Genomic DNA, 16,020 nt, shown 5'->3' with positions numbered 1-16,020 from the left:
AAAAATAATAATTTAATAACATTTGAAAACAGGCAGATAATATTAGAATCCACATTGGTTTCAATCATCTTATACTTTTCTTATTTTAATAAAAAAAAATTTCTTTGAAGATATTATAAATAATATTTATTGAGATATATCAGTCTAATATTAAGTTAATGATGATCAATTGCCCTATTTTCAAGTAGGTTCGATTGATAATCTTTTTAAGTTCTTTATACTTATTTTTCCCTGTGCATCCTAATACACTTGCGATGGCAGTGTACCGCTAAATAGGCAATTGAGATGACATGTTGCCTGTTTTATCAGCTGGCTGTTAACAATGAGATGTTCTCGGCATGCGTTCTAGGCCGATATTAGTGCCAGATAATTTTCAGAAGGGCCATAAACCCCTCAGCAGATTGAATGCGATAGCGATGACGTTTGAGGAATCTGATAGCTATATTGCGATAGAGGAAGGCTACCGCGATACCGAGTCGTACACCCGCCCATTGATAAAGACTTCTATTGGTGGTCGGCGATTAGCAGAATGACACAACTGATTGGCCAATCGAAGGGTGCAAAGTTAAAGGAGGTTGCCAATCGTAATTCTGTGCGATTTAATAGGAAAGAGCATCGTATCTTATCGTCGAGCCCCTCGTGTGATAATCTGATCCAAAAGGGGTATAATACAAGAAAGTCTGTAGTCAACTGGCTTTATATTTGATTCGCAACTCTACACGTGTTCGTGCGATTTAAATTTATTAATAGATCATATTCATCTTTATATTTCATTTATCGACTTGCAAATGCACTTAGTAGGTATGGATATGAAGGATTAGGGATACAATGTGCTTTGACTGGATGAACATGTGGTTCTTAAAATCTTAAAACCAAAGGGTCAATGGGTTCCAATGGGGAATTTTGAGATTTAGCAGAAAGGCACTTTAAACCTAGTGACTTATTTATGATGTAACACAACTATATTGCGGGACTTTAATCACTTATCAATAGAATCGAAAATGCTTGATTTGGTTCGTTCTTGGCTTGCTGGTTTTCGAGGGAATTGTGCAGAAGTTAGGGATTGTAATGCTTCGATAAGGCATTGATTAATTTTGTTTAGCATCTAAATATATTACTTAAATTCGTATAAATTGTTTTCCGGGCTTGCCTTCCTCTTGAGGCTTTGACAATTTTTGTTGCAAAAATGTGCGACTTCAACCCCATCTAAATCACAGGCTTCTAGAGTACAGGAGATTTAAAAATAAAATCAAATTTTGACCGAAAATGGGCACTGCTTACAACGAAACTTAAAATATAATTTAAATAAGGTTACGCGGTTGGCAAACCGATGAACTAAAAACTAATTAAGTCAACTGGCCCTAAAGTTACAAATATAAAACAAGACATTATTTTAAGACCAGCATGAGTTCGGGGGAGAGAAAGTGGGGAATCGATGGGCGCGTGATTGTGGCATCTATTCCTGCTTGTGGGCTGGAATCCTGTGGTGCTTGGTGTGGCGATGATGATGGTGATGGTGCTGGTGCAGCTGGTGATGCGGGTGATGGTGGCCGGTCCGATGTCGGTGGTGGTTCGAAATCGGCTCCATTTGCTGTTCACTGTTGCTCGCCGAGGACATCAGCTCCTCCGCCTCGATCTCGGCCTCGAGTTGTGCGGACTCGGACTCCGATTCCGGTTGCTGGTGGTTGTGGTGGTGCCGCCGGTGGTGGACCAGGGGGGCATGCACACGCTGCTGGCTCTCGTACTCGCCGCTCTCGTCCAGCTGGTTGTCGATCGTGGGTGAGTTGGATGTGGTGGATTCGATAAACGCTCTGCTCTTGGGGGTGTTGTAGCTGTTCTTCATGGAGTTGCTACCGTTGAAGAAGATGTCTAGCCTTGGTTTTCTGTAAAAAATATGGTATAGTTAACAAATAATTTGCTTGGCGAGATTTCATTTTAACTATAGTTATAATTAATATATTTCAAATTTTTTAAATATACACTCCTAATTCTTAATACTGCTGGCTAGATTAGATTTCGATCACCTTTCAAAACGATTTTTAAATAAAAAGGAAATGAATTGAATTTTAATACCTTAAATTTTTCGTTTTTAAAAAGTATAACAGAAGTTCGAATATTGGCGGGAAATTTTATTTCAAACGGTGGTTCTTGTTCAAGTACGGTCACACACTTATTAGTGTTACGCAGCGATCGTTTGTACAAAGCAGTTGGCAAGCAGTACAACGATCGATACGCGAGCAAGCAGTGTATGGCGCAAAACTTTGAAATGGAAACCCAAATTTAAATGAATTCGAATACAACACTTACCTTGGCAATGTCCAACTCGCCAGATGAGACTTAAACGGTTCTGTTCGGTAAACGCTCCATGGGACAGCAATGTCTGAAATAAACGTGATTCCAAAGGGACCATTAAAATCGGAGTACAATATGCCGTAGGTCATGCAATGCAAATTGAAAAATGCGCACATGAAGGGCATGCAATAAGCATCAAAAACAAACCAACGGCAAGAAGTAAGCGGAGCAAAAAACACAACAACTGAACGACAAAGAAAGCCGAGCGCAGCGCACAACGGTGCGAATGAGCAATTTTGATTAGTAGCACCTTGAGCTGAATCTGCTTCTGCGATGTTGTATCTTACCGATCCAGGGCAATAACTTTCAAGACATGAGTCAATCCAAAACAGATATTCGGGCTTTCGTTACTTCCGCTCCACTTGGAGCCAACCCAACCCAATCCAATGGATTTCAAATATACGGACGGAAGCATTTCGAATGGAAAACGTGCGGGGTATGAATTGTAAATTGACACTTAGATTCTGCTGACGGCAGAATCAGACGACTAGGTATTTTTGTGTTACGTCTACCGATATTCGCAGTCTGGAATTACATTGAAAGTACGTTTTTTTGCCAGCTCAATTTACGTCTGGCTGCTGGCCGGCCCCCGAAGTTGCCTGACTAATGACCTTTTCGCGAATGTAAATAAATTCTGATTGCCGTGTGCTAAAGGTGTCAAAAGGGGCCTGTCGCCACCGATTCGGTTGGGATAAGAGATTTGTATGTATGTGGAGAGTGAGAGATGATGGATAAAGTGACTGATGGGGAGGACGAGATACCTCCACTCCGTTCCCGGGCGGTTAGTTGAACATGGCAAACAACACGCTTACCTGCCTGGTCGCAAGTGGGTGGCGCGAAGTAGAGCCCCGGCCTCAGCAGATTCTCCTCATCGTCGTGCACCTCGATCATCAGGATGCCCACCACGCTGGCGGTCAGCTGGGGCTGCAGCGGCTGCTGCTGGCGAAGCTGCTGGCGGTGCTGCTGCTCCCAGTAGGCGAGGGCGCACTTCACGTCGATCTCCACCCAGCCGGTGGAGGAGCTGCTCAGCATGGCGGTGTTGCAGGTGCGCTTCTTGCGCTCTGAGGATGGCAAACAGATTGGGTTTTCTCAGTCGGCAGTTCTAGGCCATTTAAAAATGGATCGAAAACAATTTTATGTTGGGTCAGCAAAATGTTCGGGAGTGCAAGTTTAAGCCGCATTTAAAATTTACATAACTCGTTATGTACAACATTTACATTTTGCTGAGATGGCCTTATGGCGAAGTCAAGACAATTAATGAGGTTTTAAAAATTAATAATAGGCATTTTAATATTTGAAAGCTCAAGCTGTGTTATAAAAAAATCATTTTTTTTTGCAATAACTATTGTTATTATTTTGTTAATAATAAAATTTGCATAGTTGGATTATTGAGTGATCAAAAATTGCATTTTCTAAGTTTGACTTTCTGGATTCCTCCTACCTAACTTACGTTTCTTCCTCTGCTGGTGGACAATGGAGACGGTGACACGGATTTGAGGACCCACGGGTGGCTGCTCCGCGCAATTTGGAGCCGTATTGCCCGGGTTCTCAGTGCTGATGGGCTGAGTCGAAGCCTGGCCGGGATTGTGCTCGCGAGTCTGGCCAGGATTGGTCTTGTAGAGGCGGAGAAGGGCGCTGCTCAGACGGTCGTCGTTATTGGATATGAAAACACTGCTGGCAAACTGGAGCGTCACATTGTTGCCCAGGGACCAGTCCTCCGGGTTGGTTGTCTCCGCATTGCAAATGGGAAAGCCGGCCTTCTCCTTGGATGCGCTGCCGTTGGGCTCGTTTGAGATGGCCTTCTGGACGCGCTTAAAGATATCGTTGAGTCTGCAAAAAATTGAGAAATAAAATTAAATTTATATAAACGTTTTAAAGAGTACTCTTTCACTAACAGTTCGAAAAGTTCTGATGATAATTTCTTTATACAGAATTCCACCCCATCTTGGGTGCGGGATATCAAGAGCTGGCATCTTTTGATGGTTCATCTAGCAGCTATTTGTATGCCTAAGCTGCGCCGCCCAGAGAATTTAGTTCAAGTGTTTATGTAAGACTCACTTAATTGACATTAGAGCGTTACATTCGGACATTCGCAATTCAACAAAGAAGACAGGAGATGGGATGCGAGGAAAACGTGCTCGTTTCCATTTGCTGGGAATTTATAACATTGATTCAATTTAGTCCGACGACAGCGACCAAACTAGTTCCCGTTGAGGAACTGGTAAATCTGTCGCCGAATTGGTAGTGTCCAAGTTTTGGGAAGCACCCATAATGAGTAAACTATTTTCAATAAAACGCTTGCGTCGCTAAAAAAAAAGCTAAAGTTCAGTGGACTGTTTGGGCCATAAAACTATTTCCCGATACCGAGTGTGGTGTATTTTTAGCCTTTATCAAGCGATAATCAGCATTTAAAGTTCCTCGATAGCCCAACTACTACATTGGACTACTGACGCCCGATATTCGAGATTGCTATTGAGATTGTTATTCAAAAACACAAATACCTCATTGCGATAGATATTCGAGTGGGTGGCCCAACATCGCTGCGTAAATATAACATACTCATGCTAGTGTGCTGGGCAATTTAAAAATAATGTTGACCACTAATCTGGTCAGTTAGCCGAGGAACGGCGATAGCCGCTTATCCCAAGAGCAATCATCCGACTTGGCGGATAGTCAAACTACTTTTTTACTAAATGCGACCGGCCCAAGTCATCTGCGCTGATTAAATGCCTTCACATGATTCGCTCGTCGGGATATTTCCTAAACTTGATTATGAGCTAAGTGCGCGTAGTGGAGCTAACGACAGACCCGTGTCACTTAAGAACCCATTGAGATCGAGACGAAAATCAGCCAGTGCACGGGGAAAAAGGCTGCCTATAAGAACTGACTTTTGATCTACCTTATGAATTCAGAAAGTGCTTAGCATTTCAGTAAAGAGCATTTAAGTAAACTTTTTTATCTCATCAATATTGTGTGTAAACTACGCATATATATATATTAAACAAACCAATTTGCAATTTCATTTGGTGTATCTAAAATATGTATGTAAAAGGTGAAGATACAACGTATTAATCCCTTAAGATACGACAAACTCTTGTACAAATTTCTCCAAGTGCACAATCTTCGGAAGAGTGGCAGACAACAATAGTTAGTTAGCTATGATCTAATCTGGCCGCACTCACTCGCCTGGAAATTGGACAATTGTATGCGTCTGGATCGGCAATTGAGACGCGCCTGTCGCTTCGTCTTGTTCCTTTTCCCACACACGAAATGCACAAAGAGATCAAAAAGTGAAGAAAAAAACTGATTAATTGTTTTGGCTTTTGGTCTGGCCCGCGGCGCAGTTTGTCTAGCCAAAAAATAATTATGAAACCCAGTTTTCGGGCTCTTGGCATTTCGGCCGTTTGGTCCGTTCCGAAAGTGAACCAAGCCCCTGACTGATTATCCGTTCTTGTTTATGTTTATGTTTACGCTGTGATCGCATCGATCGAACCGAAACCGCACCGAATCCGTCTGGCTAGCTGGCTAGCATGCTAGGGGACTAGAGGGCTAGCGGGCTAGCGGGCTAGCGGGCTAGCGGGCTAGCTGGGCTGGCCAAGGAATTCCAGCATGCGGAGTCGTCTGGAGTTGGCTGTGTGGCATGAACTTGAAAACTCGTTGAGTCGTGCCGTTTGTCTGGCCACCGTCTAGACAGATTGTCGGTCCGTCAGACAGGCGGTCTTTCCGTCCGCTCGTTGTTTGCTCGCTGCCTCTATGTCTGCCTGCCTCCCTGTCTCCCTGTCCCTGTCCCTGTCCCTGTCCCTGTCTGTCTGTCTGCCGGCCTAGATGCTGCACCGAAAAAAAATACACGGAATCGGGGTCAATCTGAAACTGATTCATGTCGAACAGCAGGGGTCTTTGCAATATGGATAATTTTGGAACAGACCTAAAGGAGTAAATCAATAAATGTGGGGGTACAGGGGGTAGCACTTTAGTTACTATTAAATTTATAAAAATATTACATTCATCAGTGTATAGTTATTGTTCAAGCTGAAGATGCATTTGAGACACATTACTCAATGGACCGACCCATCATAGGAGGTTGGCTTAGAGTCTTACTGCTTAATGAAGCCAACAGCGACTGCCACTTTTCTCCCAGTGTACTGTCGATGCTAACGTGACAATCTGTCCGCTTAGACACTATTTGAGTTCATGCGTGAGTCACGCATGCGCAGAGGCAGGGTGCCATTTTGGGGGGTAGTTGCCTTTGGAGTCAGGGGGAAATTTGCATTGGCCTCCATTCGCTTGGGGCAGACATCTCTGAATGCATCGCCTCAGTGTCTGCGTCTGCGGTTTTGCACTCCGTTGCCTCAGGCCCCAGCAGCAGCAACAGTGGCAGCAACACCAGTAGCAATTGCTACTGCTGCAGCAACAGTAGCAACAACGGCTAGACAGTGTCTCGCCGGCTGCACTTCATTATCATGCAACCAACGGCGAAACTGCAGCCAGTCGAAATGCACACGCCTACTGCCGTTCGCCCTGCAACAAGGCACCATTGCACCATTGCGCCAGTTGCTGGGGGCGCAGACATGTCTGCTGTCCCGATGACATTACTCATACGTCATAGGTTTTTTGCCTCTTTTCTTTTTTTTTTCGCCGTCTGTACGTCTGTACGGGTACGGAACTCTGCCAAAGCAATCAAACGAGATGAAACAATTTAGATATCAGCTGTTGGCCCCCACGAGTCCCCGACTTGCATAGCAACGACCTACAAAAAGTTCATTACCGGATAGCCGCAGCCGGAGACACAGACACAGACGGAGCCGCAGTCGCATTCGCATTCGCGGACGGAGTCGCATTCGGAGCCCGGATAGCTAGACATGGCCCAGACTGCTCCCAGACATCAGCCAGACAGCCATAGAAAGAAACAGAGGTCGCCGACGGAATTCGATGCATTCTGCAGTTGTGTGTTGCAGTGTGCCTGTGTCAGTGTGTCCGCATTGTGCAGCGGCGTCGCGACTGTTGCACTACAGTATCTGATGGATACAACAGATAGCATTGATGGATCTGGGCTGGCGACCCCCCGCCCCTCTGATCTACTTAGATATTGTGTGGTCAGTTGGTTGGAAGTTGGTTAAAGGGTTATTCAGATCCACACGTTTGTTTGTGTGGCAGATACAAAAGCATAAGCATCGCCTGATAAATTATAATATAACTAATGTTTTATTAATGATGCATCTTGGCTGGCAGGCCTGTGTAATTTCTCTATTTGATCTATTTTAATCTATTTGGTCTGATAGTTTGGTCTGATAGTTAAGGGACTTTGAAGTAATGTGCATAATTTTCTCACTATATTTGAGCAATATCTCTATATCAAGATCGATTTGCTCTGATTATGTCATTTATGTTTCAACTAGAACACCACTAGATTTGAACGTTTATAATTTAAAATAAAACATGCATATCTACAACAGCTTAATCATTGGTTAAGCTGTTAAGCCCGTTAATCACAACCTAATATTTAAAGATTCTAATCACTCTAGTTTTCGCATAATCAAAACAAAAGACGCAATTTGTGGGCACGCTTCTCGTATGTAGCTAAATTATTTTATTGATCCTAAGTTTCGGTCTGCTAAGCGAGGCCATTACATTTATGACTTTTGGTAGGAACTTCATGCACTTGGCGGAGCATTCAATCAATAAATAAATAATAATCAAGTGCACATGTGGGAAATCTCACGGGAAAGTATTAATTTTCACAACTTATTTTTATTAATTCGCCGAATCGGTTTGCATGGGGAAAATCGTGTTGAAGATAAACCAAATGGAGCAGAGCGTGTACAATGTACTTTTGAGAATACAGTATACTCGATTTCATACGGCGCTATAGATTTTTTTGGCCGAGATGCACAAATGTTTTTAGCCTTGAATGAAAGTGGCCCGTGTTTGGACAAATCTCTCACTTAATGAACGGATGGAGAATTTTAAAACAAAAATTTGTGAAATTTGGCAGCAGGAATGATGTTTAAACACAATGTATGTATGTTCGAAGCTGATTGAGCTGATTTAATTGCACAGTGCACTGTTTTCATTTTTTGTTTACATAAAGGCAGCTTTTTAAAATGTTTGTTTTTTTTTTAGCCAGTCTTTTGTTCAAGTGGAGCGTGTATTTTTAGAGAGACTTCTATTTGTGGAGGATAGATTCTATTCTCGCCATGATGCGACATTGATTGACAGCGCGTGTTTTTGTTTTTTTTTTTTTTTTTTTGGCCATTTCGAGGTGCTTGGCACTTACCGCTGAGTGGCGACCTGCTGCAGATACTGCTGGTTGGAGGACTGGGCGGAGTCGTCGCGCATGTTCGGATTGCTGCGGTTCTGGATGCTCAGGATCTGTTCCTCGGTCAGGTTGAAGCGATTCAGGATGGTGCGGTTGAACGGATTAACCACCTCCGACTGCACGCCCTCTATGAAGAAGGAGGGATCGAAGGGAGTGGCCCTCGAGTCGCCGGCCATGGTGATCAGCGACAGGATCAGGACGAGCTCTCGAATGCGGCTCCTTTCGCACTTTTCACCACGCATAGCACTTGCCATTTTTGTGTTCTGCTCTTGGTCTGTTGCCAAACTAAATGTTTTCACACGGAAATAGTTGTAGTTTTCTTCTTCACTTAAATTCAACGTTTGTTCACTGCATTTTTGCCAGCAATTAAAATGCTATCTTTTACACTTCAGCTGGATACGGACATGCGAATTTGTTAATTTTTGTAGCTGTTGTGTTCAGCTTCTCGATGTGTTCGCTCTAAGAACCAAGTATGAAGTGATTTGCCCGAGTCGGTTTTTTAGTCTTAAATAAGAAAAATTTGGTTGTGCCGGGCATATCTACTTTGTTATGGTCGTAAACGCTGCGTTGCGGCCGGCACTGTGAGAAAATGCGACCGCCTTAAAAAGAACAACTTACTTTTAGCTGATTGCAAACTATTAATATCTTAATAAAATTACATTAAATAATACATGTAATATCTTAACATAACATTTATCTATATAATAAAAGGCTTACTTAAATAAATTGGCACAAAATAAATATTTTACTACTGGATTAATATTATATAATAATATTGAGATTGAAAGGTACTATTCAAGGTGACCTGAGCTTGAAAGCGTACATTAAATCTTAGCTTAGTTCTTTATACTAGTTTTTTTACATTATATATTATTATCGCATTTGTTCGCCACTCAAAACCCCCCAACTAAGTTTGCAGTGTAGCGCTTGGGGCCTTCGGCTGGCGGTTCGGCTGGCGCTCGGATACACGGTGGCCGACCAATCAACGCCGCTTGAGGATCTGCCGGCGCTGCTGACGTCGACGTGGTGCTCTACAGTGGCCGTGCGTGCGATACGTACGAAACGCGGCTGTATGGGTGTATCTGTATCTTTGGCCTGTGCCTGCGCGCCTGAGATGGGGCTTATCTTTAGGGCCGAAAGCGATACTCCGGCCCTAACCTAGGTTTGTTTGGCGACTTCCTTTCAAGTGGCTGCTATCAAACAGGGCCATCAACCGAAAACTGCTAGGCATATCAATCTATCTATCTATTACTCCAAACACTCGGGGCACTTCAAACATTATGAACAACCTGTGTCAATCTTTTGGACGGCTTTGCACCCATCGGATTCGTTCGAATGTCCGTAAAGACGGGCACTATTTATTCAATTACTACGTGCGTGGGCGATTAGATTAACCTAAGTGATTTTCCTCGCAAGCGCACAATTAGTATGACCTAATCAAATTGTTTTGATACGCCAGTTATGTCCGTTATCGGTTGCTGTTATTTTTTGGGGCACGATGGGGCAAGATGCCTTTGCTCTTGACTTTCAGCTGTCGCCGGCATTTGTGCGTGCGGACTAATCATCTGACAACGAGATAGGCCCGAAAGTGCGTAGTCCATCAATTGGAAGGTGAATTGGACGGATATATCCTATTAGAGGTGCGTGCGGTGCCTGGCACGGCTTTGGGCATTTGGCGCTTAACCCCAGAAAGCCCATCCTTTGGCCCACTTCTGGTACTACGCATGAGGAATAGCACAAGCCTCGAATATTATTCATTCCATTCGCATACGGAAATCCAAACAGCCAGACTTCAAGGACGTTCCTGATTTATTTATTTATTTGCAACATATAAACACATCTTTTCCAGCACTCCGCCGACGTCTGGACCAAATTGAATTTCAAAATGATTGTATAATTCGCAGCACTTTATAAAGTCTGGATTCGGCTTCTTCCCGCTGCCCATTCATGTGATGTGTCTACACACACCGTTTAAGTTCTGAATAGAGTGGTGAGTGGGGTCGCAGGGGCGGGCTTCTCCAGACGTCGAGTGATATGTGTTATGTAAAATTGCAATCGCATCAAATGCCCCCAGATTCATAATCCCGCCGGTAGGTGGGGTGGTGGTGTGGTGTGGTGTGGTGTGGGGGGAATATGAAAACAAGATATATGTGGGACGCAATCAGAGCCTCTTGTCGCGAAGTTTATATAATAATGTTTGTTTATTTGAGAGCTCGCATAGAATTTGTCCCACTTTGTGGACAATGTGGATGTCAGCAACAACAGAAAAGTACCAGACATATATGTAGATATATCTAGACAACACGAATTGGAATGCCAAATGAGTCAAGTAGAGTCTCGCTTTTTGATTTTTCATTAACTTTCCAAGGCCGCCCGATCGGGTGGACCTATATATGTATGTATAATTGGCTAACTTCCTAATACGAAATCGAAATACCTCCGCTTTCTTTTGATCTTGCGAGGCAGGTACTTGCTGCCCCGCATTTCCCCAACATTTATTTTTGAAAGCAATTTTCTGACAAATCCGTACTATGCCTCACGCTCGTGCCAATTTGCGGGGCTTAATTTTAAACGGTAGCCGGCAATTGCCGCCAATGAGCAACAATTCCGTCTATCCGTCCAGCTGGATGTGGGCACGTGAGGCTCTAAAGACCAGTAGCACCACCGGCACCACTATCACCACCACTCACTGGCCACCACTCACCCCACTCAGCGCACCTGGCTGAAAAACATCTGGCAATTGGTAAGTTTATGGCCTTTGGCGCTTAAGTGATTTTCTGTATGGTTACAAGTGGGTGCTCTGTTCTAAATTTAGTCGATCACATAATAATTGGTGACAATAGCGATTGGCCAAGTCTTTAGGGCTAATGCTTATCAGGTGATTGACTCTTGTGATTGCTTTGCATTTGTTTTGAATAGGTGATAGTTAAGGATGGAGTAAAAAGTACAAGAATATTTCAATTATCTTGAAAGAAGATGGAAAGGAAAGTACTTCATAGTTGCTACACTAGCTAGTAGTAAAAGTGCCGATTCAGCAATTTAAGAATGTACGACAAACATAGATTTGGCACTGGTATACATTAGTTGTAGGCCCGGAAAATAGCAATCTAAAAAATGCGTTCAGCACTATTATGGCAATGAACTTCTCAGATTGTTATGACTCTTGCTGGCAGCGGGAAGTTCTTATCCTACCGCAGCTTTTGGCGGTTGTTATTGATTTATTGGCTTATTTGAGACATCATGGCACAACTAATGGAACTATAAAAACTTTCGGATTGCTGCGAGATTTGACCCTGAATGTTGATAGTAAAAAGAGGCGGGAATTTCTTAGAATTGGTTAGTAACTAACATTTTGGCATTATTATGCTCAAGTGCATTTTAATTCGCATTGAATATGCAGGCAGCGAGGCGAAATTATTTAACCATCAACACGTAGTTTACATAATTATCCCTCACTCCAGAAAGGGTTCGGTATTCCAAATCATCCCCCTTTCCCAATCAACAGACCAAAAAATATTCATCAGGTTTTCGATTATATGCATCAGTCTGTTCTGCGGTGTTTATTACCCACAATTCATAATGAATGAATCTAACTAAGTTAAGTATAGAAGCGAGAATAGTATGCAAATTGTGATTCCCTTACAAGTGACTATATAATCGGGTAAGTTAAATAAGTACACATACTAATCGCATGCATTTTCTCTCAGTCCAAGAAGCAGCACGCTAAGGAACATTCGATGGTGCCAGTTTATTAACAACACACGATGTTCGTCAGCCGGTGGACCAGACGTGTCAAGTCAGCACCGACCAAGAAGTGCCTCCAGACTTGTGGCATGGGTGCTGGTTAGCTGGTTGGTTGGCTGGTTGGCTGGCTGGCTGGCTGGCTGGCTGGCTGGCTAGCTGACCAGTTGCTGGAGGAGCCATCTCTGGGTCTGGGCCACTGGCTACTAACCACGGTGCGAGATGGCAACTGGTGCCGGTGCAGCCGTCGAATGCAGTTGTCGTGATTGCTGGCTCAGATTGCATGTGGAATGCAAAGACCAGAAGCCAATTTGTTATTGTGTTGTTTTATGCCCTCCGGGCCGCTGCTACCGTTTATTTGCGGCCACATTTTCCTTTTCTGTTTCGGGCATACCCTGCACTTTAGTTCGGGCATCACGCATACGCTCCGTGTCCAGGCATCTATGGCCATTCTAATTTAAGCTAACTTATTTCCAATTTTAGCTACAGTTACAGTTATAATTTGTGCAGAACTTTAAAAGAACTTTAAAAGTAAGAATATGATCAATTTAATATAATTAGTTTCTATTGTCAATTGTAATTTAATTTAACAATATTTTGTTTTTCAAGATTTTCGTATTTTGAATATAAATATATAAATATTATTGTTTAGGGTGTATGGTATTCGCTTTGGATTCAGTACCCCCCGGCCTGATTGTTATTAATTATTGCGCATTTTCATTTTCGGTTTTTAAGACTTTCGCGTGCCGTCGTTTGGCTTCTGTTGGTGTTTTGGGCCCAGCCCCTTCCAGCCAGATCCAGATCCGAGCAGACGAGGATGCAGACTGGGGCCGATTCCAAGACCAAGACCAAGACCGAGACCAAAACCCCGAGAGCCAGACAGTCCGTCGCAGGGACGGCGGCTGGGGATGCTACACGGCAACAAATTAATTGTAATTTTACTAACGCTATGCATAGAGTAATAAATAATAATTTCCAGCAGTGCTGGATCAAATTTGCTAGCTGTCCATTTAGCCTAATATATGATAAACAAAACGTGAATTCCATTCCGGTTTTTGCTAGTACCCAGAATTTATAAACACTATTTGGCCACAAGCTATTTAAATGCTCACGTGCATACTTTGCGGACTGTTTACGTAAATTTGTTGAATTTTTTTTTTTTTAAGTGGCAATAACTTTAATTTACCTGATATTCACGATGTCAGCATATTTCTATATATTTTTTCGCGTGTATGTGGATGCTGCTGATTGCAGCCGTGTCTTGTTGATTGTCAAAATTGACAATGAATGTGTTCGCCGGAGGATGGATGATGCAGATGGAGAATGGGGATGGGTATGAAGATGGGAATGGGGATGGAGCTGCTGCCGGAATGGAGTTGGGGACCGAGGCTGACCCAGCCAGGCGAAGACAAGTGCATGTCTCGCGTCTGCAGAGTGTCTGGAGGCCGAGGCAGACACTCTGTTTTGGTGACGATGTCGATGTTGTCCTTAAGTGATGCAGATGCACATGCACATGCAGATGCAGATGCCGATGCTGTTGCATCCAAATATGGACCATGGGCCGATGGTCGGCTATGGTGTTGGGGCGGAGGCGGCGGTGCAGCAGGTGAGCCGCCGGATAGTGGCTGCAGTTTTACACTTCTGCTGCGCTGCTGAAAGTTATTTAAATGATATGCACATGCAGTTGCTCCTCCGTCGCGTCGCGTTGTCTGGTAGCTGTAAACTGAGAACTGAGACTTCGACTGATTCCCTGTCGTCTGCGATTTTCCTGGTCATGGGCATGGGCCTCTTCCATTGGCACTGCCTCTGCCACTGCCTTTGCCTGTGCCAGCAATTATGAGCGTCTGGCCGTCTGGCAGTTTACAATATTTTTAATTATCGCGTTTTTTCTAAGCAGAGATAAGCATCCGAACGGCTGGAGCTGCTCTTTTTCGAATTTCAATTTGAGGCTCCGCTGGCAGGCCGAATTGTCGCCGCTGTTTATTAGCAGCTGGATGGGATGGAAGGGGGTGGGTGGGGGGGGGTGGCGGCCGGCGGAGCAGGAGCAGCCATCTTGATGACTAAGCCGAGGAGCCGGTCTCGGAGCTTGGAGCCCCTTGCAGCTGGACTCGTGGGCTCCCGGCTGTCTGCCGTCTGCTTTCTGGCCGTCTGACCAACTCAGGCCGTAATTTAATGCAAATTTTGGCAGCTCCATGGACAAGACCCGGTCTCCGACTCGTCATCGAAGTGGGCAATGTTGGGCCCATGGCCAGGTAGTAAAAGTGAAAATAACTCCCTGTTCCTGCCGATGGCTGTCAGTCGTCATTTGGTCTATTGATTAAGCACCTGTGCTTCGACTTAGAGAAGCTTCCCATTCAACAACAGGCAACAAGCCATCGCGTTATTCGGAAAGAGGTGCCAAGATGGATTCGGATGTGGAATATCAGCCAGGCTTAAACCTTCGATATATATCTTGGTTGTGGGAAAGAAACTCTCTTAAAATATTAAGTTTCTCTGATGAGATACCACATGACACCATTGAAAATGCATAGTACCTATATTAATATATTCAATATTAAAACGATGCAATGAAACCATGCAGGCAATTTATTACTATATTTTTACCTTTAATATCCAAAGGAACTGCTTTATCCTCTTTTTACAGATAATCAACGTTAATTAATTTTTTTTAGGGAATAATTTCACATAAAAATTTCTTTTTCCAATCTAATATTAGTTAAGGGAGTATTAGGTATTACGATTTTCTTGACCACAAACTACATAGCTAAATCGACAGCACTGTTTCTGGGCGATGCGCTCTTCGATGTTGAAGAACTGCCAAGGCAATCAAATAAATGAAGATGCAACCTGACCATAAATGCCGCAAATACCACTCATACTCCAGCATTCCCTATCGCCAACGTGCTGCTCCTGCTCCTGCCTGCTGTCCATAGGAACGAGCGAGTTTATATAGCTATATCGGTTCTGGGTTCAGGCTTATTTATAGGACAAAACAAAAAAAAAGGTGGAGGCAAGCTGGCACGCCAGGATGCAATGGCCCGAAGAGCACGTGGCGGACAAGGAGTTCCCCGCGTGGAACAGGATGCATAAATGAATGAAATGGCGTTTTAGGCAATTCGCAGCGACCAAGTTTGTGCTGACAGTTCGCCAACTATGCTAATGAGACCGTGGATGCCAGGAGCTCCTAAAGCGGATTTCTTGCCGTGCTGCCGTCAGGAAAATGACGAAAATGAGGAAGCATTCCGCTCTTTTTACGGTGGCAACACTTCAGTCGTTCGAGGAACTCCTGATCTTATTTTTAATCGCAACTGCACGAGCTATTTATATCATACAATATATATCACAACTTACGAATGCCACGCACTTTTTATGAACTATTTTGGCTTTGGACCCCATTGTCCGTCCCATGGCGATTCAACTTTTCCTTATTGCCTTGACTGCCGACACAGTTTCTTTAGTTCATCATAAGCCGTCGTAAGTTAGTAACAAAAGCCGGGAGCAACTTTTGGCGTATTTTGCTGAGTAAATCAATACAAAACTCTATTCAAATAGAAATATACATTTTGAATAAGTTTGTTTCATTAATGAGCATTTCAAAGAAGTAATACCAC

The 16,020-nt window shown here is 43.6% G+C and overlaps 1 protein-coding gene and 1 non-coding gene across 4 annotated transcripts; one reads left to right on the top strand and one right to left on the bottom strand.

Annotated features, from left to right (window-relative positions):
* Positions 1-698: 698 nt before the first annotated feature.
* Positions 699-15,958, bottom strand: ana (anachronism). Of its 3 annotated transcripts, none has more exons than NM_001299297.1 (5): positions 15,774-15,958; positions 3,803-4,182; positions 3,165-3,413; positions 2,308-2,380; positions 699-1,883 (listed from the first exon to the last, which is right to left on the bottom strand). In NM_001299297.1, exons 1-5 carry the CDS (start codon positions 15,815-15,817, stop codon positions 1,457-1,459), a joined length of 1,173 nt encoding a protein of 390 aa, NP_001286226.1. In that variant the 5' UTR covers positions 15,818-15,958; the 3' UTR covers positions 699-1,456. The 3 variants fall into 3 exon arrangements, with proteins under 3 accessions (NP_001286226.1, NP_001163093.1, NP_477038.1); NM_001169622.2 differs by lacking the exon at positions 15,774-15,958 and adding an exon at positions 8,627-9,156 and having other exon boundaries at positions 3,794-4,182; NM_057690.3 differs by lacking the exon at positions 15,774-15,958 and adding an exon at positions 8,627-9,156.
* On the top strand, positions 2,302-3,095 carry asRNA:CR45924 (antisense RNA:CR45924). Its single transcript, NR_133107.1, has one exon.
* Positions 15,959-16,020: the final 62 nt, after the last annotated feature.

This window comes from Drosophila melanogaster, chromosome 2R (genome assembly GCF_000001215.4).
Source record: "Drosophila melanogaster chromosome 2R".
In the NCBI taxonomy this organism is placed as follows: domain Eukaryota; kingdom Metazoa; phylum Arthropoda; class Insecta; order Diptera; family Drosophilidae; genus Drosophila; species Drosophila melanogaster.
Note: the sequence above shows the minus strand (reverse complement) of the source record. Positions and strands in the feature narration are given on the sequence as shown.